The sequence below is a fragment of the Fulvia fulva genome, chromosome 10, assembly GCF_020509005.1.
Source record: "Fulvia fulva chromosome 10, complete sequence".
Lineage (NCBI taxonomy): Eukaryota > Fungi > Ascomycota > Dothideomycetes > Mycosphaerellales > Mycosphaerellaceae > Fulvia > Fulvia fulva.
This window is the reverse complement of record NC_063021.1, coordinates 1821724-1847303: the sequence shown is the minus strand read 5'-3', so window position 1 is coordinate 1847303 and position 25580 is coordinate 1821724. Positions and strand designations below refer to the sequence as shown.

The 25580-nt window shown below is 53.6% G+C and overlaps 15 protein-coding genes across 15 annotated transcripts; 6 read left to right on the top strand and 9 right to left on the bottom strand.

Moving 5' to 3' along the window:
• Nucleotides 1-41: 41 nt before the first annotated feature.
• CLAFUR5_12074 (uncharacterized protein) lies at nucleotides 42-896 on the top strand (the record flags this gene model as incomplete). The annotated part of the gene is made up of 1 exon (XM_047911222.1): nucleotides 42-896. The coding sequence occupies one exon, from the start codon at nucleotides 42-44 to the stop codon at nucleotides 894-896; it is 855 nt and encodes a 284-aa protein (XP_047767059.1).
• An 814-nt stretch (nucleotides 897-1710) lies between these two features.
• On the bottom strand, nucleotides 1711-2685 carry CLAFUR5_20190 (Unsaturated rhamnogalacturonyl hydrolase; the record flags this gene model as incomplete). The annotated part of the gene is made up of 2 exons (XM_059463027.1): nucleotides 1711-1815; nucleotides 1870-2685. The coding sequence occupies 2 exons, from the start codon at nucleotides 2683-2685 to the stop codon at nucleotides 1711-1713; spliced, it is 921 nt and encodes a 306-aa protein (XP_059319130.1).
• Nucleotides 2686-2949: 264 nt separating this feature from the next.
• Nucleotides 2950-3171, bottom strand: CLAFUR5_12073 (uncharacterized protein; the record flags this gene model as incomplete). Its single annotated transcript, XM_047911221.1, has 1 exon — nucleotides 2950-3171. A coding segment is annotated over one exon (222 nt), but the record flags the coding sequence as incomplete, so codon positions are not given.
• A 3184-nt stretch (nucleotides 3172-6355) lies between these two features.
• On the top strand, nucleotides 6356-8744 carry CLAFUR5_12072 (uncharacterized protein; the record flags this gene model as incomplete). The annotated part of the gene is made up of 5 exons (XM_047911220.1): nucleotides 6356-6495; nucleotides 6562-6787; nucleotides 6835-7047; nucleotides 7098-7227; nucleotides 7282-8744. 5 exons carry the CDS (start codon nucleotides 6356-6358, stop codon nucleotides 8742-8744), a joined length of 2172 nt encoding a protein of 723 aa, XP_047767058.1.
• Nucleotides 8745-9409: 665 nt separating this feature from the next.
• CLAFUR5_12071 (Transcription initiation factor IIA large subunit) lies at nucleotides 9410-11137 on the bottom strand (the record flags this gene model as incomplete). The annotated part of the gene is made up of 3 exons (XM_047911219.1): nucleotides 9410-10522; nucleotides 10939-11040; nucleotides 11120-11137. The coding sequence occupies 3 exons, from the start codon at nucleotides 11135-11137 to the stop codon at nucleotides 9410-9412; spliced, it is 1233 nt and encodes a 410-aa protein (XP_047767057.1).
• A 195-nt stretch (nucleotides 11138-11332) lies between these two features.
• CLAFUR5_20039 (uncharacterized protein) lies at nucleotides 11333-11527 on the top strand (the record flags this gene model as incomplete). Its single annotated transcript, XM_059462892.1, has 1 exon — nucleotides 11333-11527. One exon carries the CDS (start codon nucleotides 11333-11335, stop codon nucleotides 11525-11527), a length of 195 nt encoding a protein of 64 aa, XP_059319129.1.
• A 244-nt stretch (nucleotides 11528-11771) lies between these two features.
• Nucleotides 11772-12591, bottom strand: CLAFUR5_12070 (Cyanamide hydratase; the record flags this gene model as incomplete). Its single annotated transcript, XM_047911218.1, has 3 exons — nucleotides 11772-11974; nucleotides 12022-12304; nucleotides 12376-12591. The coding sequence occupies 3 exons, from the start codon at nucleotides 12589-12591 to the stop codon at nucleotides 11772-11774; spliced, it is 702 nt and encodes a 233-aa protein (XP_047767056.1).
• Nucleotides 12592-14061: 1470 nt separating this feature from the next.
• On the bottom strand, nucleotides 14062-14622 carry CLAFUR5_12069 (uncharacterized protein; the record flags this gene model as incomplete). Its single annotated transcript, XM_047911217.1, has 2 exons — nucleotides 14062-14143; nucleotides 14195-14622. 2 exons carry the CDS (start codon nucleotides 14620-14622, stop codon nucleotides 14062-14064), a joined length of 510 nt encoding a protein of 169 aa, XP_047767458.1.
• A 3311-nt stretch (nucleotides 14623-17933) lies between these two features.
• Nucleotides 17934-19222, top strand: CLAFUR5_12068 (Triacylglycerol lipase 2; the record flags this gene model as incomplete). Its single annotated transcript, XM_047911216.1, has 6 exons — nucleotides 17934-18179; nucleotides 18233-18462; nucleotides 18514-18527; nucleotides 18566-18575; nucleotides 18626-19114; nucleotides 19162-19222. 6 exons carry the CDS (start codon nucleotides 17934-17936, stop codon nucleotides 19220-19222), a joined length of 1050 nt encoding a protein of 349 aa, XP_047767459.1.
• A 160-nt stretch (nucleotides 19223-19382) lies between these two features.
• On the top strand, nucleotides 19383-19961 carry CLAFUR5_20191 (uncharacterized protein; the record flags this gene model as incomplete). The annotated part of the gene is made up of 1 exon (XM_059463028.1): nucleotides 19383-19961. The coding sequence occupies one exon, from the start codon at nucleotides 19383-19385 to the stop codon at nucleotides 19959-19961; it is 579 nt and encodes a 192-aa protein (XP_059319128.1).
• An 81-nt stretch (nucleotides 19962-20042) lies between these two features.
• CLAFUR5_12067 (V-type proton ATPase subunit G) lies at nucleotides 20043-20684 on the bottom strand (the record flags this gene model as incomplete). The annotated part of the gene is made up of 6 exons (XM_047911215.1): nucleotides 20043-20219; nucleotides 20279-20379; nucleotides 20443-20451; nucleotides 20504-20537; nucleotides 20589-20627; nucleotides 20682-20684. 6 exons carry the CDS (start codon nucleotides 20682-20684, stop codon nucleotides 20043-20045), a joined length of 363 nt encoding a protein of 120 aa, XP_047767460.1.
• A 182-nt stretch (nucleotides 20685-20866) lies between these two features.
• On the top strand, nucleotides 20867-21166 carry CLAFUR5_12066 (uncharacterized protein; the record flags this gene model as incomplete). Its single annotated transcript, XM_047911214.1, has 2 exons — nucleotides 20867-20962; nucleotides 21014-21166. 2 exons carry the CDS (start codon nucleotides 20867-20869, stop codon nucleotides 21164-21166), a joined length of 249 nt encoding a protein of 82 aa, XP_047767461.1.
• Nucleotides 21167-21768: 602 nt separating this feature from the next.
• CLAFUR5_12065 (Nonribosomal peptide synthetase 1) lies at nucleotides 21769-23082 on the bottom strand (the record flags this gene model as incomplete). Its single annotated transcript, XM_047911213.1, has 1 exon — nucleotides 21769-23082. One exon carries the CDS (start codon nucleotides 23080-23082, stop codon nucleotides 21769-21771), a length of 1314 nt encoding a protein of 437 aa, XP_047767462.1.
• A 470-nt stretch (nucleotides 23083-23552) lies between these two features.
• On the bottom strand, nucleotides 23553-24527 carry CLAFUR5_12064 (Nonribosomal peptide synthetase 8; the record flags this gene model as incomplete). Its single annotated transcript, XM_047911212.1, has 2 exons — nucleotides 23553-23867; nucleotides 23970-24527. The coding sequence occupies 2 exons, from the start codon at nucleotides 24525-24527 to the stop codon at nucleotides 23553-23555; spliced, it is 873 nt and encodes a 290-aa protein (XP_047767463.1).
• A 172-nt stretch (nucleotides 24528-24699) lies between these two features.
• On the bottom strand, nucleotides 24700-25289 carry CLAFUR5_12063 (Nonribosomal peptide synthetase 30; the record flags this gene model as incomplete). Its single annotated transcript, XM_047911211.1, is given in 2 exon segments — nucleotides 24700-24916; nucleotides 24931-25289. The coding sequence occupies 2 exon segments, from the start codon at nucleotides 25287-25289 to the stop codon at nucleotides 24700-24702; spliced, it is 576 nt and encodes a 191-aa protein (XP_047767464.1).
• Nucleotides 25290-25580: the final 291 nt, after the last annotated feature.

Sequence of the window (25580 nt, the reverse complement as noted above, 5' to 3'; positions counted from 1 at the left end):
CAACATCCGCTGCAAGCAACCTCTACTGCGAAGTTCACAACATGCCTTCTCGCGAGCGATTTCTCGCCACTGGCCTGGTGCCGACCAAAACGACCATCGAGCCAGAATGCCCGATCTGCCACGATACATATGACAATCCCGTCACAGTCCCCTGCCCAGCCAAACACGCTTACTGTCGTGAGTGCATTAAATCATGGCTCGATGATGCAGAGCATAACACATGTCCCTTCTGCAGAGCAGTCCTCTTCCCGTTCAAGCCTTCGGGTATGGAGTTCGACCCTACGGACGCCAGATGGGAGGGTGCAGTAGCGGAAGCACAGCGCCTCTTGCAGCGTCGAGAGATCATTACACCGCTCTCCACGGATCGCCTCCCCATTCAAGCAATTGGACTAATGCATGCTACTAACTGGCTTCTTGGATATCGACCAGGCAACGTCAATGATGGACACGTCGTTGACATTCCCAGCCTTAACGGCCCCATCACTGTCAACGGACTTGGAAGCATCAGCTTCCATGCATTGTCTTACCGTATAGTAGCCATGGGACACATGATCCCGACCATGTACGAGACGATCGGACAACCGTGGACCCAGGTTCAGCTTGAGCAATGGATCTCGATCATGCAGGAGATTCCTGGTGTGTTGAAGGCATTTGATGCCCGAGGCACTATGCGAGCGGATGATCTTCCCAATCTTATGTGCGCTGCACTCAGCTGGCGTCTCGAAGCTGCTGGGACCGACATCGAGCACAGTCCGTTCTTCTCCGTTGACGAACACAGCAACTACGGCCACAGTCTACCTCTCGACCACCTCCTCAAGTACATTGCATTTGAGACTTGGCTGGCGCAGAAGCAGAGAGAGAAGAACTTTCCTGTAGAGAAGTGCACTGTCATGTAGTGTGGCACTGGGTAAAGGTAAGTGGCGGGCCATCTCTTGCGTCGTCTTGCGAAATGGCTGTTGACCCCTAATTTCCTCAATCTTCGCTTGAGCTCTGTCGTGACTGCAGTATCAAGAGGTTTGAGTGATCGCAATTTGCACACACTGAATACGTAAGTCTCACACAGATGCTGGTCATCTCGTCTGTCTTCAATTCTCTCTTATATCCGTCACATTCCACAATCAACCAATACGCTCGAGCAAGACGTGTCACTGTGAGGTGTCAGTTACTAAGGCCGTCTCAAGGTGAGAACAACGCCAGTCATCAACGTACACATTGAACTGAGGTCGTTCCATCTTGGCAGATGGCCGTCTGGCCACAGTGGCACCACACTTGTGTCTAAATATGCCGTCAACACGATACTCATACATAGCATACCTGAGTACGACTTACACCAGCCGGACAGTTTCCAAGGCAGTTCTGTCGCTTGTCAATCACACCATGGTTAGGGTTGAATGAGCCGGGCATGGCGAGCGCCACGACGGCGAGGAGGGCAGAGATAATGGTGGAGGTCTTCATAGCTGTGAGAAGCAGTGTGCTATTCTGTGCACGGCTAATAGAGAGTATGTATCCTTATATCTATCTGCTTTGATTCCCTCGTCCGCTGAGGTACAATGTCGGATTGGGATGGCTAGCTGCGAGTGGCACCATGGGGTGTCGAACAAGCCCCATGTCTGCCGAAGACAGGCACATCCGACGGGATCTTGAGTGCGAGACCTCCCTCGATGTCTTTACGGGCGCAGATTTGGATGATCCATACTGATTGAGAGGCAATCACATGCCATTGGCCTCGACGTAGAGCTCATACTCGTGTGCGGAGAAGAGGAAAGGAGCCACGCCCTTCAGATCGTTCTCAAACAGCGGCATACTGGCGTAGTACTAGAAGCACATTGATCAATATCGAGGTCCATACACTTCGAGTATCTGACTTACTTCGAAGGTGCCATTGGAGCTCAGACTGCCGGTCTGAGCAGTCCACTGGTAAGAAAGTGCTCCATCCTCTTCGCGTTCCTGTGTGAACGTATCCGTCATGAGCTCATACCCATCCAGCGCAGCTGTGCGATACTTCTGATCATCAAGGTAACCTAGTCTGAGACCTTTCAGTAGACCATATACGAACATAGCAGATCCCGAGCTCTCGATATAATTGCCAGAAACCGACTCCCATCCCGGTGTCATGACATTGTACCAGCCCTTGTGCACAGGATCCTGGGCTTCGACGATCGCATCCGCCAGCGACTGGAAGTAAGACAACAGCCTTGCGCGGCCCGCATGGCTTTCTGGAAAGTAGTCAAGCGTATCAACCAGAGCCATGATATACCAGCCCACAGCTCGGCCCCAGACATGTGGCGCAGTCCCATTATCCGGATTTGCCCAGCTCGCCGCCCTACTCACATCGAAACCGTGGACAGGGAGACCACCGTCCACTCTAGTACCTGCGTCAATGAGATCAAACTGAAGAGCGACATCGTCCCACGCGGTAGTGTTCTCCGGCTGAAACTCCCACGTCAATCTCGCATAGAAGACATCAAGCATATAAATCCCATCCAGCCACATCTGATCGATGTACACCGGATACCGATGATAGAAACCTCCATCAGGGGTCCTGAAACTCCGATCGATCTGGTCCTTCAACCCATCAGCAGCGAGTTTGTAGATTTCCTCGCCGCCGGTGAGATTGTAAATGTCCAGGAAGGTATGGCCGAAGCGAATGTCGTCGATGGAATTGCTGTTGTTGTGGAGGAGCATGGAACCGTCCCAAGCAGGGTAGAGGATATGGTTGGCGTGACGGGTGACGTAGTCGAGGTACTTGACGTCGCCTGTACGGTGGTAGGCGAGGACGATGCCGGATAAGTATGCGGAGACTGTGTAGGCGAAGGTGGGCTCGACGCCGTGCTTGATTTGGGAATCGGCCATCTACTCAAGCAAGGGCGTCAGCTATACCTGGACCTAACGTAGCAGACGACAGCAAGTGATGCTGAGCACGGATCGAGGCGCGAACATGTCGAAGAGTCACCATGCCTTCTGCCCTCCGGACCTACCCAGGTCAGATAACGTGGTTTGTCGCCAAAGGTGTTGTGGGCGATTTTGTCGTCCGGGGCAATCTTGAACCAGCCATTGGGGAGGGTGATTTTGGCTGTCGCCAGAACGACGCTTGATAGAGCTATGCTCGCGATATTGAGACACTTCATGCTGATGATGATTTGCCAGCCGTTGCTCCGCCGGTGTTAGACATACTCGTTCAGCGTGTCATCTCTATTTTATACCACAATCACCTCACGGACCCCGCCGGACCTGTATGCAAGCCAAGTCATGGCAGGGACGTGTATAGCGAACGTTGGGGGTCGCTCGTCTGGGCAGATCAAAGACGAGGGACGTTGCTTACTTTGTCGCAATATCAGTCGTCTTACTGCTTTCAGTCTCATTGCCCAGACGGCGTTACAGCCGTGGCTGCATTGACGAAATCCGCACGGGCAAGAACACTGGACGGAATATTCACTTTGCAGTGCGGGGGATCTTCCATTGACTCCACATGTAACAGGCATCTCAATCGTGCTCTGTACATCCATTTTTCCTTGCAGCGTAGAACGGCATGGTAAATGCTGTCCAAGGCAGATGATCATTTGATAGCAGTCCCGGATCTCGAAGGCAACAGCTGATATTGTCCAGTATCAAAGTCTTGCGGCATGGAGAGAATTGGCACATCCGGGCAGTGTCCGCTCTATGTCCTTGCATCGACATGGTTGACTACAGGCTTATTATGAGCAGACTGAGCGGTGTGCGATCGAATTGTCTTCCCCGGCCAGCTTAGGGCACTTCCAGAATTCATAGCAATTCTCAGACCGTTCAAAGGGGTGCTCAGCCGTGCAAGATTAGTCTCTTGCGAGGATAATGCCTGTCGGGTCCGCGATCATTCTGCTAGGAAACCGTTTCGTAGCGTAAGAGACCGTTGGCGCAACTCAAACTGTGGCGCTAGCGTTGCGGCCGACGATGTGATAAAGGCCTCTCGGTGTCGAGTGGCTTTTGCAGTATCCGAGGCCACTTCACCAGCTTAAGGGGACTTTACTTTTCAGCAAGCAGGACAATCGGGCGTCTCGGATCCTAACGTTTTACGCAACTGCCATTTCAGCTCAGAGATTACTGCTCGCGGACATTGCGTCGGGCATTTCAGAGGTGTGTACGAAAGTGCGCGCCGGGAGGACCATCTTCCGAGGGGAAATGTGTTCCTCTAGAACAGAGTTGGAGAGACCAGGCTCTTCGATATATTCTTCCGACTGATAGCTCTTCCATGTGATCATGTACGCAGTCAGGCAGACATGTATGGGGTTCTCGCGATTTTGAGTTAGATTTAATGATGCGAGGGAGTGAATCCTTGTAGTATCAGTCAGCATGCCCCTCTCCACACCTTTTTAGTGCAGATGTAGAGCTCCAAGTTCTGATCACACATGGTAATCTCACAAAGCGCAATGCAACTGACATGGCCGTGTTGCAATTCGCTTGCCCTACGTCAATCTTGGCAAAGGAGTCAGCTTCGTGACCAGAGCTTGGTGAGATGCACGGGCTGATGACTGCTGGCAAGTTCATGTCACATGCGCTGTTCCATTGACTGCCGGATACGTCTTGTGCTCTGACATCCCGGATTGTCTGAGGCTGTGAGCCGTACCAATAAACCGAAAGGGAGCTCGACTCTTGCCGAGATGATTTGGAGAGATGGCTCATTGTCGGAAGCTCGATGCTCCATTCGAGACCTGACCAACACATCCAAGTGGGTCGTTGTTCAGTCTATGACCATATCGGGTTCGAATGTCTTCCACCAACGCTGCGGCGGAGTCCCTTCCGCATAGGAAACACTTGAAGGACTCCACCAAGAATGGCGTGTTGGCTGACGGTTGGCACTAGAAAGCGATGTCGAATGAAGAGCTCTGAGATAGCGGGCGCATTGTTCTTCGTCGGCTCGCTTGGAGGCATACCGATAACAGTCTTGTGAAAGCGAATTGGGTTTGCCGGTTGTTTCATAAGCGCTCGGCCTGTATGACTCCATGTCGAAGCTTCACCAGTCTAAGCAGTTGAGGTAGGGTTGGATATGCACCGTTCGGTGGAGCATTTGTTGTTGCTGTTGTGGTGCTCAAGCGAGGATCGAAGTGTAGCCTGTATGCTGCTGTGCCTCGAACACGATTCATGTCCAGGCGAGGAAGCGGCGAGAGGCGTCGCTTCCGAGCGCTTGTTAGTGGACGGGCAGCCAGGGTGCTGGGTCAACTGCACGTGCTAGACGCAGTCATGATCAACCCGATATGCGACCCAGCGAATCTCTGTGCGACGCATTGGCAAAATGCTTCGGCAGGTACGACTCTGCCACACATGTCCATCAAGCTCTTTCACCGGCCTGTGATCAGATGCAGAGCTGTGCCACACGCCGTCTCCGCAAGACAGTGACGATGCGGCACGGTATGCGACCCTTGCGAGGTCCTCCACGCCTCACCGAGGCCTCTTTGCGGGAAGGGACCGCGTTGGGTAAGTACGATCTGCGACAAGTGCCTCCTTCCCTTCCATGAGGGCGATCAGCCTGCCACAGTTTGGCCACGTTATGCCACGCTCTCAGCTAGCCCACTTCAGCTCCTGTCCAACAACGAGATGTTGCAGTCTCGCGATTGCGATTGGATGAGCTCACGTTCTGCTGTCAGCACGGCATCCATGGTAAAGCACACGATCCTGTTCGGGAGCAGACCCGAAGCGTAGCGACTACCAGCAGTGTGGGACGACGCAAGACGCAAGGGGACGAGTGTGAAGGATGGACGGGCGGCGCAGAAGAGTGTGATAATGCGAGGGAAGTCGGCAGGGCTAGACTAGGCCGATAAGCGTTTAGTCATCTTCGAGGCGGCGCTTAACGCAGTGCTGAAGGTGCATCCCTGTCTGTTTGGCAGTTGGAGGCAACGGCATATTGTCTTGTGACTGGCTGTCGCCGCCGCTGCTCTCCATCGATGAACTCTGCGGGCTGCGCAGCCTGTCGGACCTGTCGGAGTCGAAAGCAGCCTGCTTGCCGAACCTTCACCAACGACGAGTGGCACAGAGCAGCATGCGTCTGCAGACTGCAGGCTGCCTGACTCCGACTCCGCTTCGTGCACGGCGGGCCCGCAGTACGCGTCGACATTCTGCTTAGAGCGCTGGGGAAAGAGGCCTTCAGCCGCCGGTCCTTGTACCTCGAGCTGAACCACTGCAGGCCAGCAGCAACTCTGACTGTAAGGCGCAGGCGCAGGCGCAGAACATAGCTGCCAGTATCCCCAAACAAGCAGGCAGCATCGCTAGCGGCCATGTGGTGCCTCTAGTCTGCAGGCGCATTGTACGAGGTTGTTCGCTGTGCCGCGCGAGCACGAACTCATGACAACCTGATCTCCGCTCCAACGCAGCAGGCGGTGGTGCAATGGCACTGAAGAGCCCACTCATGCCTTCACCAACGGGCGGCGGGCTGGACTCTGCCTTCAGCCCATATTCCGACTCGCCCAACTCGCCGGCGCGATTCAACAACACCTTTCAGAACGGCGATCATACGCGCAGCAACCGGTAAGCACGCCGAGTCTGAGAGGAACACGGCCTTTGCGTAGAGCAGGACTGATCTCCAAACTGCAGATCTTCTGGCACCAACGATAATCTCGCGCCTCCAGCCAGCCCATATCCACAGCAAATCGAGCCTTCGCCCGTCGATTCCACAACTTCGAATGGTACAGAAAGCACCGAGATAGACGAGGATGCACAGGAAGAGGGTGTGAAGTCGCCAGGGTTGGAGACAAACAGCGAAGCATTCGACGTACAATCGCCAGACCTGGAGATAACGAGTCCAGAGAGCGCGAAAAGTGTACGAGCTACTTGCTTAGGATGGAGGCATTGTTCTGACAGCGATAGGATATCCCGCACAAACTCGACACACACTTGCCTCCACGACATCGATCAGATTCTGCCGACAATGATCCACAATCTGTCATACACGCACCTTCCGGTTTCCACGACTTCAAGGACGGTGCTACAACCCACGAGTCGCCTGTCGAACTGCAGCATACAGCTCGTGTCGCCTCGCCGAGCACGCCAGAAGCAGCAGTGGTTGGACCTGGAGACAAGGTATGGCAATTGAGCAATGCTCGGGGGAATGTACCACTGATATGGTGCAGAAGCCTGTGACATCGCCGGTAAACACCAACGTCCCGCAATATACGGATCGGTCAACTCCTCGAGCGCAAACCAGGCAAGAATTGGACGACGACTACAAGCGCAGGAGCCGGCGCACATCCAGCCTAGAAGGTCTGCTTCCCGGAATTGACAGGTACTTTGAGCAATATCTGACGATAAGCGCAGACATTCCCGAAGCACTTGACAAAGATACCGACGACGATCGAAATACCTCGCACGAAGATGAGAGGCCGAACACGGCCGAACTCGTTGGTGAAGGCTCAATGCAACAGGCAATGGACGTCCTAAACCAAGTCGAGGATGAAGTCGCTGCTCTACGGACAGCACTGAGTGAGTGTTGGACATTGTGCAATACCCTGGCCAACTTATCTTCAAGCCATCGGCAACGGACTTTCAAGTTCTCGGGCAAAACAGAAGTGCAAGAACAGGCATGGCGAAGCTGCTGGAAACTATGTCAGCAGCTCTACGAACACAGAGACGACGATCATACTGCTCAGGTTTTACCTACCCTGGAGCTATGCAGAGACTTTTGCCAATCATTGTTCGATGCGCGGCAGAAGATGGACGAGGCATCAGATTCCGTCTTGCGAGTGAGCTTTGAGCTCAACAATCATCTCTACAACACCCACGACCGAGAACTACCAGATGCATTCAACGAACGCACACTTGACTTCTACATAACACTCTGCCACAGACTGATGAAACAGCGAACGTCTCTTCCCCAGGAGACTGATTCCTTGTTAAGAGCTTGCTGGCAATTAGCGGAGAATTTGTTCAACCTGCGGCAGAGCAGTCGAGAAGGCAGATCGCCCGACGAGGAACTCCTCGGCTCAGCAGTGCAAGCGTGTTGGGAGCTTTGCGACCTATTCCGGGAAGGCTGGACGCAGATACGGCCAGAACGAGCGACGCCCAGACCTAATCAGACCACTTTTGGGTCCCAGTCCTCTTTCAAGTCCGGCTCTACACGTTCCGCAGGACGTTCCACCTCTAGCACGATCAGCAACAGAAAGTACCACGAGGCCCAGACTTTCCCGCCAGAGACACCAGTCACCGTGTTTGATGATGCTTCGACCGCGAATTCGTCGCCAGATTCCATCAGCGTGCCGAATATCCTTGTGCTTGGGCCCGCAAGCACAGGCAGCAACAACTCTGTTCGTGGCGCTCCTCACCACGAGCGATGGTCGAGCAATGCATCAGTACTTAGCGACTACTCCGAGTCTGCCGCCTCGTCACAGCGGTCATCGTCCACAGCGACTGCTGGCGCAGAAGAGGCCCAACTCGGCCGTTTGAGGTGTCTGCTCCTGAAGGCAGGCATGACCACGGGTTACAGCCGTGGCTCTGGTCAACAGCTCCCGATCTATGTGAAAGCACTACCTGACACGGCCTTTGGGACGTTACCATGGCAGATGAAGGTCCTCACATTCTACAAGAAGCTGGTCACGAATGACAAGTCCATGTATTCAGTACATCAAGTCCCTTCACGGCGGCTAGGTGCGGCTGGGATTGCAAAGGCTGTACGATGGCTTGGCAACAGCGAGCAATGGGCTTGGATGAGAGACTTGTTCAGGATAGTCTTTGGCTTTGGGATCGACGAAGCAGATCGCCGCGGAGGATCGTTCCAGATATGAGCGGAGAGATCACAGGAAGGGCCACGCGGCCTTCCTAAGAAGATGATTCAAATCATGAACGTCATGACTCGACCTTGGCCGAATCGTCAAGGCAGAAATAAAGCGTTGGACACACTGCTTCATGAAAGTGTCGTCAGCGCCATGAACACATCAAAAGATGAAAGGGAATTTGGCGTACACGTCAGATGGAGGAGGCCACATGCAGATGCCACGACACACCTCTACCCGCGCGAAGGAGAGGACACATGACTGACACAAAGGCAATGCAACAGCGCGCAGAAGTGGTTCCGGAGACGGCAAGTATTCGCCTCGCGAGGAAGAATTACTACAGCATATAGATCAGCGCACTATTAGACGACACATCCATTCTCGACACGATAATGTATGATACAAAAGATGCAATAACAGCATCGAAGTGGTTGCATTTATTGTACATATTTATGAAGCTCAAAAAGCCTCGACTCTCGCAACGCACGAAAGAATCATCATCTGATTGATCTGATCGAAGTGGTGTCATTCTGGATCGTGCCTAAAGCAATGCAGTCTATCCAAACGACGGCCATGCTATGCGCCTGTGTCCTGGTATCATCGTGTGGTGATCATGCTCGGAAGAGATAAGAGGTGGATGCAACCAATGGCTCGAGGGTCGCTGACTTCACGCCGGCCTACCACTCGAACTCACCCATGCCTTTGTGAAAGACCCACTCTTTCCCGTCGACGCTCATAACGCCATCTTTGAGAGTGCACTTCCACTTGTTCTTGACGCGCTGCACTTTATCGTAGGTGCAGAGGATGTTGTCGCCTTCTTCGTCATCATCGTCGCCCATGCCCGCTCCACCTTCATCATCGCTGTCGTCGAGATCCGAGTTGATGGCATTCTCATCGTCCTCGTCCTTGACTGATGGCTTCTCCTCGTCTTCTTCGGCTTCGCCATCCAGCTGTGGAATTGTGGGAAGCCGTGAGGATGAAGCTGCTGAAGATGTGCTTGGCGACCCTTGCCGTTGCTTGCCCCTTGATCGCTTGGGCTGCTGGTCCAGTGGTACCATCAAGCCGCTCTGAAGGTTCGCGGATAGGTTCGCGACATGATCGTGCATCATACGGTCAGCATGACGGGTCTGCTCGGCGCTGACTGCTCGCCTTTCGGCAAGCATAGCTTTCCACTCCTCAAGCCCTTCATCGGCACCGTCGGTTTGGCTGTAATTGGGACCTTGTGAAGACTGCTGATTGAAAGAACCTTGCTGTAGTTGCGGACTGTCGTTTTCGACCTTGATGCGTGGTTGCGCTTGCTGCTGTGCTAATTGTTGCTGCTGATGGGCCATCGCCACGTGTTGCTGCTGCTGATAAGTTTGCTGCGCATTTTGAGGAGTTCCTGCAGGTAGGCTGAGGCCTTGGGGTTTGGCTTGTTGGCCAGGTAGAGCAAGACCTCCGCGCTGCTGCATTGCATTGATTGATGCATTGCCTGCTGCGCCATATTGCTGTTGAACGAGATGCTGGGCTCTGGCTAGGCCGCCAGCAGCAACACCACCGTTGCCATTTTGGTACGCGACGTTGGGCAGGCCATTATACTGCTGCTGCTCTGTTCCGGGTTCCATCTTGATGCGCTCGTTACCGCTCCCAGGTCCGGTTGCATACGGGTTTGGTGGGTAGGCTTGCGGTGGCATGCCATTTGCAGCCGCCGATGGCATATGAGACGGAGGGGGTTGTTGCACTGGAGGTTGTGGCTTCGGGTCCCATGGCATCTGCGCAACCTGGCGTGCTGAGAGCTTTGCCTGCCATTCCTGTATCAAGTCAGCATATCAATTCCCATTGTAACACAAGGTTCCATTTCTCTTCGCGAGATACGATCACATGACATGCTGGCCAAGCCAGAATGAGTCAAAGCGCAATTCCTGGCGCGGCTTAGGCCGGCATCGGGCAGGGCATAAAAAGACAGCCAAAAGAAGCGGGAGGCCCAGCACTCTTGCGATCCTGAAGCCCCGCTTTCCGCCGGTCGCTCGCTGCGCTGCGCTGCGTTGCATCGGCCAGCGCTTCCAGCTGCGCCTGCCTGGGAGTGTATATGAAGAGCGAAGGGAATGGTCATCGCCTTTGACTCTTTCTGCAGTGTGTGCTGAACCAAATTGCAGAGGGCATATTGACGTCGCTGTCGACAGTGCATACCGCCTTTGTCTAGGGGAAAGAGGCTCTGGATACGTACCTGTCGCAACTCCTCGAGCGTAGAGCCCATCACACCACTCTCCTCGAAGTCATTGCTGGAGGCGCTCACCACCTCTTCGATGATCTTCTGGTAGACATCGCCCTGTCGAGCACGATTAGCCAGGATGTTTCATGTGCTGTCTGCAGCGCTGGGACCACAGCCAGCAGCACAAGCTACCCACCACCAGCGTGTTCGTCATGGTGTCGATGCGACTGTCGAGGACCTATGCGAAGAGCCAGGGATGATATCGAGGATGGGACCCGTCGAGAACCGGATATGAATACCAGTTGGCGGTCGATCCGCTGTCACTGTGGTGCACGTGAAGCGGCGTGCGCAGGTTCAGAGGGTGTCGCGCTCGGTATGTGAGGTCGTGTGCGGTTCAAATATTGTCACTATGTCTCATTACTGCGTTAACACAATTTGCGGCGTCCTTCTGGCGTCCTGTATGCTCGTTGTCTGCCACGCAAGGTGGATGCAATCATGCAACTGGTTAAGTTCCGGCGAAAGAGCTATCCGACGCCGCTTAGTCACAATGCGACTCACTTCACCACCGCCACAACTGCATCATCTCAAACGCGACTGCATGTAAAAACGTGATCATGTGCGGGCGAAGTTGTCTTCACTTGGCGGAGCAATACACACCTCACGTGTCCGCTTTTAACAATGCAGCATAATCATATCGACTCGGCGACTGTTACCGACATTCCCTCAACCAAGAACATCGACCCCCTAAATCGCAGTCTCATTATCGGGTACAGAATGGCCAAGAAGATACATCACAACGCCTGAAACACGTCTCCGAGACCTCTATTGCCACTTGCAACGACACGCATCTAATCATACGGCTCCATCAGCCTGTTACCAGCGACCGCCTCTTTGAAGCCCGGAATCGCGGTAGTATGGCACCAAGGCTTAGCATCAATCTCGTCTTGTATCGACTGAGCGAAGCAAGAAGACCACTTCTTTCTCAGGAGCTGCTTCACCACTTGCTCGATGACTGCCTTATCCACCAGGTACGGCTGCCAGCCCATATTGTCTGGAGCGGTCAGCTTCTTATCACTTGCTCAGGAGGATGCAACATACCGAGCTCTGTGGCGAGCTGTACCAATTGTCCCATACGGGAAATGGTTCCAGTCTCTCCAGGATCCTGGTGGCGTATGATCGACTCGCAGACCGATTCGGCCTGCGACACTGGCGCTCCATAGTTTTGAAGTTCTTGCAGTGCGATGAAGCCGCCTTGAAATTCGAAGCTGAGCCAAGTCGCATTGCGGTTCTCCTCTGTAGTCGCGATGTCGTGGAAGAGGCATGTCAAAGCCCAAGTCTCAAAGAACTGATCGCGAGCTTGCTCAATCCACGATCGGAAGTGCTGCGTGACGACGGTATGGCCTGCTGCAGTCAGTACAGGTCATGCCGCCACCCAGATATTGTGATAATCACCGTAGCAGTAGACCTAAGACTGTGATTGTACGTCTTCTCCGGCAGTTTCTCCTTCACGTATGCCTGTGATTTCTTCACCAGTTCGGTTCGTGGCCAGATGCTGTCAAAGTTGACTTGTACATTGGCTGTCTTCGCTTCTTGCTCACTTGGCACATTCGATCGACCGCGAGGGACTGCAGTCCAGCCGTATTCTTCTTGGTGAGTCTTCGACGACATATCTGTTGCGACTGGTCGAGGCAGTGGCTCCTGTCCGTTGACGCGGGGGCTGTTGGTGCTAAGGGTGAATTCTGGGACCTCACTTACTGTTTTATAGTCCTTGCAAAGTGCATGCAACCATTGACCACGAAGTGACGTACTATCTTGAAGCGGAAAGCCCCACCGATGCAATCGCTTACCAAGTGCCTACAGGGCGTCGCTGCTGACTGTTAGGCATTCACTTCGCACAATGATACAAGTTCGCCTCGCCACACAATACCTGGATTGGGCATATCCCAGTATTGCAGAACCAGAGAGATTCAGCACACGTTTGAGAAGCTGTAGGGTGTGTAGTGGTAAGCTTGTGTAACATTGCATCTTGGAGGCATAGCCGGATGCGATTGTCGAACATGTGACAACGGCATCAAGGTGCTTCCTACAGATCTTTATTCCAGACCAGGCGCAAACGACATGCTTCCGTACAGTTTGGGTGATTTCAGTATTGCGTAGTCCTTGGTCATGGTCAAGGTGATCTTGGAAGACGACTTTCATGCAGAAGTGTGGCCGATCGCGACTGTTAGCAGGCGTGTCTCCATGCGCCAAGTCTCTCTTTGTCTGCATCTCAAGCTCCTAAAGACGACCCACAGAACATTGGCCACCACGATATGCGTGCGCTTGTACCTGCATACAGGCCTCAAGTCTCCAGCACGCACCAGCCGGTAGATCGGACAACACTTGCATGAAGTTTGGAAGCCCAAGACAGATCTCATTATGGATACGCTTCATCCAATAGAGACCACGACTGGTCATCATACTTTTGATGGCCTAGCAACCCCGGATCTGCTGCCATTCACCCACACGCTCGACTTGTGCCGGAGCGATGTCCAGTCGATCCGATCCGTGCATTCCGAGCCACGCCGTGCGAATGATGTCCCTGATTGTTGGAGAATTTAGCATTTAGGAGATGAAGTGGCACGTACAGCCGATAGCTAGGCTTTGACACAGAAGTCACATGGCGCCATCTGTTGCTGAGGGATCCAGGCCGAGGCCAGTAGAGCTGTACTTGGTTGTCTTGACGAGATGATCAACCATCATGTTTACAGCCTGATGTACCGGCCGCGATCATTGCGTAGGTTGATGCTGAAGCGGCGCGGTGCGCCTTGATCATAGCATACATATGACAATGCTAGTCTTTCGCTAGTGCCGATATGGTGGATGAGTTCCCCAAATGCTCCGTCCCAATCTCCGGGGATATCCTTCGCTTTCTCCTTTACTTTAGTCGTTATGATACACGTGACTAATGCGTGTGCAATCAATACACTATGCCACCAGTGCGGAGATGATGCGATCGCTGGGAAGCGACCGTGATGCGCCAGTAAACCCCAATGCCTGATCCAGAAAGCACTCCGCGCCAGGCTAAATGCTGCTGCTGTGTGCAGCGCCGATGATAATGTTGGTCATGATTTCACCATGCTGATTAACTCACGGCAGTCATTTGCCGCTCCGGCCCTTGCCCTTCTTCGTGGGCGCCGATGAAGTGATTTTGGACGTCTGCATGAGCTCGCCGATATATCTGTTGCAGCGTTAGTAATGGTTTGCGGTATTCTATGAGGCCGTCACATACGACTGCAGGAACTTGTTGCCTCCTTCGAGCTTTTCGTGTTCGCTCTTCACCGTCTCCACGCGGTCTACAATGGCTTGGAGGCTCATCTGCAGCACCTTGGCCTGTTCTATCAGGTCCCTCCGCGCTTCCTCGCCCAGCTTGTCGACCTCCTCGCTGTTTCGTCGCGGCGACATTGTCCGTACGTCGTTCTCGTCGAAGTCGGGATCCACCACGGTAGTTGCCGAATCACGCGAGACAATCATGGTGCCGCTGCTTTTCCTGCTTCCTATCTTGGGTCGTGATATCCTCGCATCGGACATAGTATCATCCTCACTTGCGATCGCGCTCGAGTCTGACGACGATGTGGGAGAGTCGGCGTGTCGTGGTGTGTGTAACGTCGGCTCTCCGATTGAGGGTGTGGGTAGGATCTCAGCGTGCTCTGATGTCATGTTGCCAACCTCTTTGCGCGCCGCGCTGACTTTGCCGCGCTGAAGCCTAAGCCTGAAGGTGGAGAGAGGTGGGTGAGAGGCTTTGCGTACGACTCGGTGGGCCAGTAGCGGTAGTAGTGGTGTGGTGCAGGTGCAGACGGGATGCAGACGTCTCTCGCAGCGCAGATGTCGTTGTCCCGCGCGGTGCAGGAGCTGCTCTCTATCTCTGCGCGTCTGGCGCGAGGGAAGGGAAGCAGCGGCGGCAGGGTCTAATTAGACATGAGACTAGCGGGAGAGTTGCATAGACAGCAGGACTGCAGGACGGCGGCAAAAGTGTGAGGTAGACGGGTAGTTCTAGCGTGGTAGTGGTAGGAGACTGCTCTCGCTGCGCTAGCCAGTCGCGCCGACACCACGCAGAGACCCGCCTCCCGACAGAGAAAGAGTAGGGATCAAGTGGAGTTGCAATGCAGGGAAGCAATGCTGCTCGCCGAAGGCTCCCCAAGAGACAGCTAGCGATTTTGGACGCTGACCATGGCGTCACCGAATCGGCACAAGCTCATTGTGTGCTGCACCGTTAGAACTACGTAGGGGGCCAGAGGGCCTGAGACGCTGGGTCGTGCTCCGTCTTTAGCACTGCCATACAGGCCCATACTACAAGCATTCCTCGGCTGTCGGCGGTGTTGTTTACGTTGTCCTCGCTGTGACTGCTCCTCAGAGACATGTATAGCTCGCACCTTTGCCGCTGGCTTGCCACCCCTTTACGAGTCACGAGAGGTGTCTCACACTGCGGCGCAGCTCCTGAAGCCTTGCGCTCGGTACGTCACTCGCAAGGATGAACAGACGGCAGATTGGTCGTTGCGAGCATCATCAATACCCTACACAATGCTAGCACAGCTGGTCGGTTCGCCGTTCCGTGACGGCTGCAGCACTACTCTACAACGCAACGAAGACAGCACGCCGCCTACTCTCGCTGCCCATCTCACAGGGAGCAATCCGCGCAGAGAGCTTTCCAATCGCGTGTCCACCCTGCCACACCCGCCGCGCCCGAGATGATCCTCCGCGCGCGTGGTCCGCAACGACCAATGGCGTCGCTGTCCACGTGGAGAGCAGGAAATACATCTACCTGTTCAGATGAACATGGAGATGGGAAATATAGTGATGTATCTATCCTACCGGGATCTGATCCGCCAGCCTGTTGGCAACAACCATGCCTGTGGATTGACCTTACAAGATCGTCTCTCGGTTTGCCGACCGCAGAAGCTGTGCCCGAACTCCTTTCCACAGGCAAAGACCGTTCAGCGTAGATCTTCCGAAAGCACGACAAATCGTCGTTACCGCTATCTCTGGGCGCGTCCCACAGAGAATTCGCAGCGAAGAGCTGCGCAGCTGTAAGGCCTTCGTGCCGGGAGGCGCTGTTTGTTGCAGTGACGTTCCGATCTCACATGGCCTATCGTTCGTGCTTCCACCGGTCGTACGGAGAACTCGTCAAATATGCAGCTAGGCGCAACAGCATGAAACAATGAAACAAGCTTTACAGGATACAGCTGAAGCGATGGTCCTCCGGCACACCGTATGGAAGTGCGGCATTGAGCGCAGGTGCATCACTGATCGGCAGCAATAACAACAACGCGAAGGCACGACGCGGATCAACCAACAAGATGCCCTGTCAACGATCAGCCGGTACACCAACTGTAATCCTCGCTTTCAACGTTACTGCAGTTTCCCTCACGTCATCTGCTACCACACCTGTCAACACGAGGAATTGCCCAAGATCGGATCTTCCTATCGACCACGCTGTTTCTGCCACAGTACCAGCAACGACCAACGGCATCTTCGCCCAATGAACCAGAGAGCGAGGATCATCGCCACCACCTGACCACTTCATACCGCCTCGTCCTCCCAAGCACATCCCGAAGACATGCATCCTGATTATCAACGAAGGATCTCTATTCGGACAGCCCTCCGACTTGTCCTTCAATCGCATGGATGTTTCCTAATCCGAAGTTGAGGCTCGTGGAAGCTTTCGACTACTACAGCGCTTGCACTCTCTGCCGGCGTCCTGCTATCGCCCGAGACCACCATGACGTACGTGTCTTGGTTTTCGATATACCCCATGGGCAGACGATTCATAGATCAAGAGCACGCGATGTTGATTGCATCCTGCATCGCCTCCAAAGTATAGCCCGCTCAAATAAGCTCGTTACGTCGCAAGCCGCTCAAAAGCACACAGCTCATCAGGAGTACGGTTCATAGGCCGCCAAGGTCAAGGTATCATCCCGGACTTCACCCTCGAGGAAATTGAATCAGGAAATTGAGGAGCCGGAAGATGCTTTCCGCAGTACCCTCTCGCCTGAGAGTAAGGATTCGCTTGACAGTCTTCGACTCCTCGCCTTGTCCGTCGCCTATAGGGAAAGGCTATAAAGAAGGTATCGACCGCGCAGCGGGCATAGGACCGCACCACATGGCATTGCAGAGACACCGCTCGGATACGCACTAAGAGATGCAATCTCATCATGCGGTGACGCATGAGCAGTCAAAAGCCTGCCACAAGGCTGTGAAGTGAGATCTCGTTCTTCGTAGCGTTCCCTGAAGCTACGCACGGCAGACTTGCGACCTCGCCGATGCTTGCCTCTGTACCATATCAACTCACCCACAAGTGACTCGCGCGATTCGCTCGACTGCGTGCGATCGCTTCGGTGCCTCGTGGCGACTCTTGACGCCGTGAAAGCGCCAACACCAGCTTGACCCAAACGTCGAGCATGCCTTCAAATTTGCGCTATTGCACTGACCCTGACAGCCGTCCTCTACAGCTTCGCTTGGTGGCAGAAGGTTCGCTACAAACCCCAAATGTCGATCTGTGGCAGCACGTAGCTCACGGGCTTGCGTTGCACTGAACTCATATGGAAGCGTGGCTGACCCAGCGCCACTGTTCGCGCGTGCAAATACTCTCAGTCGTAGCGCACTCGGTAGCTATCATTCTCTCCTAACAACGCTGAGTTCGCCATTAGCTGCCGTTGGCAATGCGAGATCACTTCGTTATCTTGTTCTGTCCTGCAAGATCCCGTGGCAGCCGTTGATGTGTCACATAGATTGATTGCCCAAGCACGCGGCACAAGATTTCCTGGGCACAGCTGCTCGCGGAGATTCGGAACGGATCTTTATGCAGCAAGGTATCACCTATACGAGGCAGTGGAGGCTTTGCATATGAACATCCACGGATTGACACCTCAGGCAGACATTTCACACATACGTCATGCTGACAAGGATAATCGACCTCTACGTGAATCTTTCGCGTTGAACCGTGTCGAACAACACGACCAGGTGGTGTTGAGATGCTTATAGCGTACCGCACCTCGTGTCAGAGGCTACGACCTCTCCATCTCACGCGCACTGGTCTCCAGGTTGCACGTCAGCACACTTCCGCAGCAGGGACTCACAATAATCCCAATCATTCGCCGCAAGCCAAGCAAGATGCAAAGAAAGACGAACAGAAGGCAAATGATCCACGGTTGAAGAATGTCGATGACTTGATAGAAGACAAATTCGCCGTTCTGAAGTCCAGCTATGATGCACCGAAGGTACTCACTCATTTTCTCCAGCAGATCGAGAAAAGCTCGCACTAACGTCTCAGCACCCTATCATCCTAGCCCATGGACTTCTTGGCTTCGATCAGATAAGACCTGCTGGACGACTCTTGCCAGGAGTCGAGTACTGGTATGGAATCACGCAGGCTCTTGCTGCGAAAGGTGTGGAGGTCGTGACTGCCGTAGTCCCTCCTTCTGGCAGCATTGAGGCACGAGCGGCGAAGTTAGCTGAGGCAATCGAAGCCAAAGCCAACGGGAAGGCGGTTAACATCATAGCGTGAGTGATGCTGCCGCGATCTTCTGATGCCCTGTACTAATGGTTCAACAGACATAGCATGGTTGGTAAACGGAACAAGACAGGAAATGACAACGGCTAACAGTGATCCAGGGGTATGATCATCAGCACAGCAACATGATAACTGGTATTGACCGATCAGCAGTGGCCTTGATTCTCGCTACATGATTTCTCGCCTGCATCCACCCAACGTCAAAGTACTATCTCTGACGACAATCGCGACACCTCATCGCGGTTCAGCCTTTGCCGACTACCTCTTCCATCAAATCGGAATCGCCAACGTGCCCAAGATTTACAAGGTGCTAGACTTCTTCGGCATCGAGACTGGAGCCTTCGGGCAGCTGACAAGGGACTACATGTCCCAATCATTCAATCCACGGACACCAGATGTAGATGGCGTCCAATACTACAGCTACGGCGCTGCGTTCGAGCCACATCTAACATCGGTCTTCAAGAAGTCGCACGACGTTATTGAGAAAGTGGAAGGAGCCAATGATGGGATGGTCAGTGTTGGGAGTAGCCGCTGGGGCGAATACAAGGGCACTCTCAACCACGTTAGCCATCTCGATCTGATCAATTGGACAAACCGACTTCGGTGGTGGTTCTGGCAGGTGACTGGCACGAGAAAGAAAAAGTATGTATTGTAATGTTCTTCATCAGGATGAGACTGACAGATTCTAGCTTCAATGCGATCGCCTTCTTCCTAAGCATTGCAGATATGCTAGCGAAAGAGGGTCTTTGATCAGAATGCTGTGGACAAGACCTTGCTGGCCGAGACGACGGATCGGAACAAACAGATCCGGAATTACAGATGTTTGTCAATATTGGTTGCCAGCTATGGTATGTACATCTGTCCCACAGCATCCGCACGACTGGAGTTTCGCTGTCGTTGTGCCTACAATATGACCGGATCCAGGAAACCGAACAAGCATCGAGGTCCGAGAAGGACGGACAGAGCCCAAGCCAAGAAGTACTACAATGCTCGAGATCAAGCGACGAAAGCTCAACGCATCAATCTAGCGACAGCCCGCGACGAAATCCACAGACTTGCAGCCGAGCTTACCACCCAGCAGCAGAATCTTGTTGAGCGGGCCCGAGCAATGGCGAGGGAGACTCCACTAGTGTGTCGAACATGCACCCAGCGTCAATACCCTTCCTGTCGATGTATGGTTGAACAGTTCATGCACGCGGATGCTACGTCTGTTGAGGACAGTGATGAGTCGACCGGCTATCTGGGAGGAGAAGATTTCACAATCGTCGATCCAGGAATGGCAGAAGATGGGCATGAACAAGGAGGGCCAGTCATGAGCAGTCGAGCGGCCGACACTGCAATTGCTGGTATCACGCCGCAGTCGGCCCCTGGTGAAGAAGTACAGACAAACGAAGCAGCAGTAGCGCTCACTGACACTCCCGCTGAGACCGCCGCAAGCACTTCTCAGGCAGAGAAGCGTAGTCGTAGATGGTTGCCCACCCTGTTCTAAGATCAAGCTCGTAGAGGTACCATACCCGTTTCTCCATAACACGAATCTAAACCCCATTATCGCCCATCACCTCATATCCTCTTACGCAGTAGGTTGCTCAATGCGATCTGGCACCACAGGCTTGACATCCATAACCGCCTTGATCAAATCATCAACCACCTTTGGACCCGTCTTGTTGCCAATCTGCTTGATCTCGTCCAGCGACTTTTGTGTCTCCTTCTCGGCGTCATCTTCGGCTTTCTTGTTACCTGATCCTTGCTGTTCTCGTGTGAGGAGGATTGTTCTGTCTGCGATGTTCATCGTGTAGTGTTGCGTACCTGCTTCTCGAACGCCTTGAACTCCTCTTCCTTTTGATTCCGGTACTCTTCGATCTCTTTTTGCGCTTCTGATCGGGCGTCCTTTACTCGCTTTGTTCGGTCTCGGGGAGGGTTAGCTGGTGGGAAGTGGTGGTTGGGGTATGGGTGGTAGATGGAAGGCATACATTCTCTGGCTATGTCATCGTCAGTATGCTCCTTATGATGCCATATAGTGCCCTTTCGTACCTTTCTGGACAATCTTCTGTGCTTCCCGCTCTGCCTAGGGCGACTGTTAGTGGTGCTCAAGCTGCCAGTGGTCATTGATGCATACATCGAGCAACGTCTGGATGCCTGCTGAGTTCTGCGCCGCCTGTGAGGAAGTCAGCATGTCCCATGTCATGTAGTATATAATTGCGATCCATACCATCTTCTCTGGACTGTGCGTTGCGGTTGGTAGGAGGAGTCTGCGAGTATGTACAGGGTAATAGTGAGCTCCAGGTCGAAGCTAAGGTACTGGGTATAGCGCCAGAAACAGGTGGGATTGAACTTCATCGACATCATCCTCGCCCAGACCTTGCACCTTGACATCTTCCACCACTTTCGTACATCATGTCTTCTGCTGCCAAGTTGACATTGGCAGCCACGACAGTAGGCACCATAGGCATCGTGCTTCTCGTGCATCGCCAGCAAAAGCTGGATCAAGCAGTGAGGCACTCAACACTGCATCTTCACTGCATCTCCACTCACATTTCACAGGCCATGCACGCAGGTGTGATCCGCGATATGGAGCAACAACGCATCAAACAGGAGCGACGAGCGGACTTTGAGATGCAGAGGCAATTGGAAGAGCAATACTTGAAGTTGCAGAAAGTCAGCGACAGCACAGATGGACAAGTCAAAGCCAAATGAGCTAGGAACAGCACATATACTCTCAGCATGAGGAGACTACCAAGAACAACAGAAAAGCCTCGGCTTGGAGTGGTACATGATGGTCATCAAGATCGCATCCTAGCTGGGCATGCATTACCACTTGCTGGAAGCACGTCCGCTGCTACCACCTTGCTGGATTCGACGAGACGAGAGAACTCCACGGGACAGTCTCAGAACTGGGACGCCAACAGCCTACGAGCTCATTGCGACTCACGTACAAAGGCCAAGCCTGGTCCGGACCACACTCTGTGTGATGCGCAGAGCAAAGATAGCTTCGTGTGCGCAGCTGGAACTCTTGATCCGGTCACGCTCCTGTTCTCCGAAAAGCTGGAGATTCAGCACACGCTCTTGAGCTTGATGGAAGCTATAGTAGATGTTCGCGGATCGCAGACGCAAGATCGACGGGCAAAGGATTTCGCAGCTTCGGTCTTGTTCAAAATCGCTCAAGCACGGAATGCTATAAGGTAACGAGGGCGCACTTGCACGAGTGCATGGGCATCAAGTGTGCGGTAGAGGACATGCGGGTGACTATCTACATGCCAACAAAGAAAATGCTACCTAGTTCTTTGGGCCTAACGGCTTTACTCCATCTTCCTCAGCAGCTCAACTTGCGAGTGGAACCAAGGATGTCTAATCACGTCCTCCACCGGTAAGCTGTAGCCAGCAGCTTGCATGTGTGCAGACAATGCACTTGCACCGATCAAGTCACCTCTAAGATCGAAGAAGGACTCAGCGACCACGGGCTTTCGATCATTTTCTATGCCGAGGACAGTCCGCCAAGCAGAGTCCAGCGCAATTGTCAGCTCCATCGAGCCTTTATACATTGCGTCGACCTCGCCCCCTCCGATCGTCTCCTCCCGGGGACTGCCGTGGTGACTATCCGTGGGCGGCATCGGTGGTGTTGTTGGCATTTGTCCGTCCCTCACGACGGGTGCATCAATATCTGAGTAGAACCGTACGATGGTCAAGCTCAAGTCCTCAGCAATCTCATGCGCCACAGCTTCTGACACGATGTTCGCCGCGAAGCCGACGGAAAGACTGATGTTCTTCCCACTCGGCGTCGAGACGATATGGACCTCCACACTGTCAATATCCGGGACAGAAGGATCCTCTGGCAAGTCTCCATCATGCATCCTCCTCTGGTGCTGCTCGCTCTGCTCGCTGTCGAGGTTATCGTGTCGCACTACAGAGCCGAAGTATGACCACTTCGGCCACTGCGTACACTCGCGAATCACAGTCCTGGAGCCGAGGTCTTCGAATGGCATGCTAGAGATGCTCTGCTCGTTGACCGCTGCAAGGAGATCCCGAACGCTCCAGTCTTTGTCTATCGTCATCCGGACAATAATGATGTTGATGCAGGGTCCAAAGATCTCTTGGGCCTCCGCCCTGGAACGTCCGTTGATTAGGGTACCGAAGATGATGTCTGGATTCTTGCAGAACTTGGCCAGAACAGTGCTCCAGGCGGCTTTGAGGACTGTCGCAAAAGTGTAGTCAATCGAAGGCATTTTTTGTTCCAGAATCGTGCTTGTTATGGAAGGACCTTCATCGAAATTCAGCTGGTACGTTGAGCGTGGTCGTAGCCTTGCCGGAGAGCTCTTGTTGAGGAGTCCTTGCCAGTATCCTATAGCGGCTGGCCTATCAAGCATCGCGAGTGCATACATATGTAGAGGGAAGCTGTGCTTGTTGCCTGAAAGTTTGGTCGGACCAGCTGCGCTGCAGAGCTCCTCGAACGCTGTCCACAGATTGGCCATGCTCATTCCATCGTGTTGGGCGTGTGAGATGCGGCAGACGATGCGGTATTGATCTTGGCCGCGGACGATGCTGAATCTTGTGAGGCATGTTCCGAAAGCGAGAGCTTCCGCCACATCGGTCTCGACCAAGCGATCGGATGCCATATCAAGAGTCTATCCAGCCCGAGCGTCGACTACAGGGATCTGCAGTTCCATCGACCTGAGCACGACTTACAGGAAGCTGTTTCGATGCGGTATGAAGACGGTCCGTAGCGCATCGAAGCGGGTCACCAGCTGGGCGATAGCGTCTTGGATCTTGTCGATGGCTAGGCTACCACTGCCATCGAGTGTGTGGTGAAGCAGGAGGGTGCGAGCCTCCGCGTATGTGAGTGCGACATAGCGAGCTTGCTCGTCCGTGGTCGGGAAGATATCTTTGACGGCTGAAGTGAGCAAGTTCCATGGCTGTAGTAACCCATCAATCGCGCTTGCAAGGACATCTCCAGGTAGAAGTTACCACAACGTTCGCAGAGACGCCGAGCACGACTAAGCGTCTCGCGACTATGGTAGACAGGACGTCGAGCTCACCATAGCTCCAGCTTCACAGCGAGTCAGCTTAGAATTTGCCCACATAGATGCTACAGTGTGACTTGCTCTCCATCCCATGCAGATATTGCTATAGCGCTGGGGCGCTCGCTGACAGTGTTGGCGATCAAGTCGTGTACGCAAGTTCTCACAGGTGCAGGGGCCGTTGCATTCCAGGTCCAGATGTCGATGAGATCCTCTGAGCTAGACCCAGCTGTCACAGTCCGACAGATCTCACGAGCTTGAGCTGATGGCTTTTGACGGGCGGATTTGTTGTCAACAATCTTTCCGAGCATCGACTGGAACACCGAGAGTATGCGATCGGCTTGTTGCAGAGTCGCGAAGGGATGGTCTGACATCAAGGACAACTGACGAATGGTTATCACCGAGGCCAACGCTGGGCGCAATATCGTACTGAATGTCTAGTCAGCATTGTGTATCTGCAGTTGCTTACTGGGATGAGCGCTTACCTCCGTAGGATCCTGTCCATCAATCGCTGTGAAAGTTAGGCAGGGCGTTTTGCCAGAGCTGCTTTGTGGGCTTTCGAGTCTCTGGATACTCAACAAGCTGTTATAGAGCTGCTGCCCAGGAGCTAGGTCTAGTGCTTGTTGGATGTTTGCGAGTGGGCAATGCTGGAAGTCCGTGTCCTCTAGCATCTGCCGCAACACTTCCTGGACAAGTTCGTGCGGCTCTTTGGCCCACAAAGAGTCTAGCTGGCAGATGAGAACGTTGGTATAAGCACCCACTGAATCGTTGAGGCCACGAATTGGTGCATCTCGGCCGGAGGTAAGATAGCCGAAGCATGCAGTATTTGTGCCCGTGTACGTCGCCACTGTCGAGTTCGGAGTACACTCGCTTGGACCGTAGAAATTCACGACCCGTGCGTGTTCGCTCCAGCGAAGAACATCTGGCAAGCGCACTTTTTCCCCCTCAAGAAGTAGAGTACGCAGGTTGGCAATGGTACTTAGAGGGAGCACACTTGCTGCCCACGGCGTTAGATCAACGTGTGTTGTGCCCATGCTCTCCATAGTGGCCGCAAAATCGTTCTTGCGCTGCTCTTCACTTGGCACCAGCAAGCAAGCCCCGGCAGCAAAGGTGTATATTGGATTTGTCCAGCCTACATCGAAGCTGGCTGAGGCAAAATCGAAAACGCGTGAGCTCTCGTCGAACCCATAGTAGGCAGTTTGATGTCGCATAGCACTAAAAAAGTTGCGATGTGTGACCTGCCCAGCCTTGGGCTTGCCCGTTGTGCCTGAAGTGAATATAGAACATATAGTAGGTCTTCTGCGCTGCCATGCGGCAGCTCGACATCGAGGGGTGTACAGTAAAGTCCAGGGCACCCAAGGATGCCTCGCTGACAACGAAAATGCCTACGTCGTCCGATGCTAGAGTCTGGGCCACACCTGCTTGTGCTGCGCTGCAGAGAATCACCTTCGGGGCGGTGATCTCGATGATGTGCCGCAGCCTATCTTCTGGTTGGGCCGGATCGACCGCACATCCTGCACTAGCTGCGCGTACGTGACATTGCCATCCCAAGCCTGAATTGCGACTGCCTCAGGTCGAGATCGGATAGATGGCAGCAGAATATCGTGAATTCGAGAGTCTACCGCTTCGGGAACTGTTGCATTCCAAGACCATATTTGCGCAAGATCTTCGAAGCTTGCTGTCGCAAGCGACAAGAGAGTGGAGGACATGTTCTCTGGTCCACATAAAAGGGCAGCAACATACTCGAATCGCTTGACTGCCCGATCTGCCTGCGAACTTTTGAAGACAGCAGAGTCGAAGCTCATGTTGGGCTGCACTCCTGTTGCCTCTATCCCGCAGATGAGGTTAAGCGCATATGTGTCGAAGGCCGCTCACTGTACATAAACGAGCCAAGACGTGCTTGAAATGGTTAGCCATCCGCTGCATCTGCCAAATGCTCGTGACCTGTGCATCATAACTGATACGCAGTCGCACCGCTTGAGGCTGCACGTAGCACACCAGCGTCATCGCATAGGTGTCAAAGGCAGAGAAGAGGTCATCCTCCTCTGCATCACGGCCTTGGGTCAGGAAGATGTGGTCCTCATGAGGAGAACTGG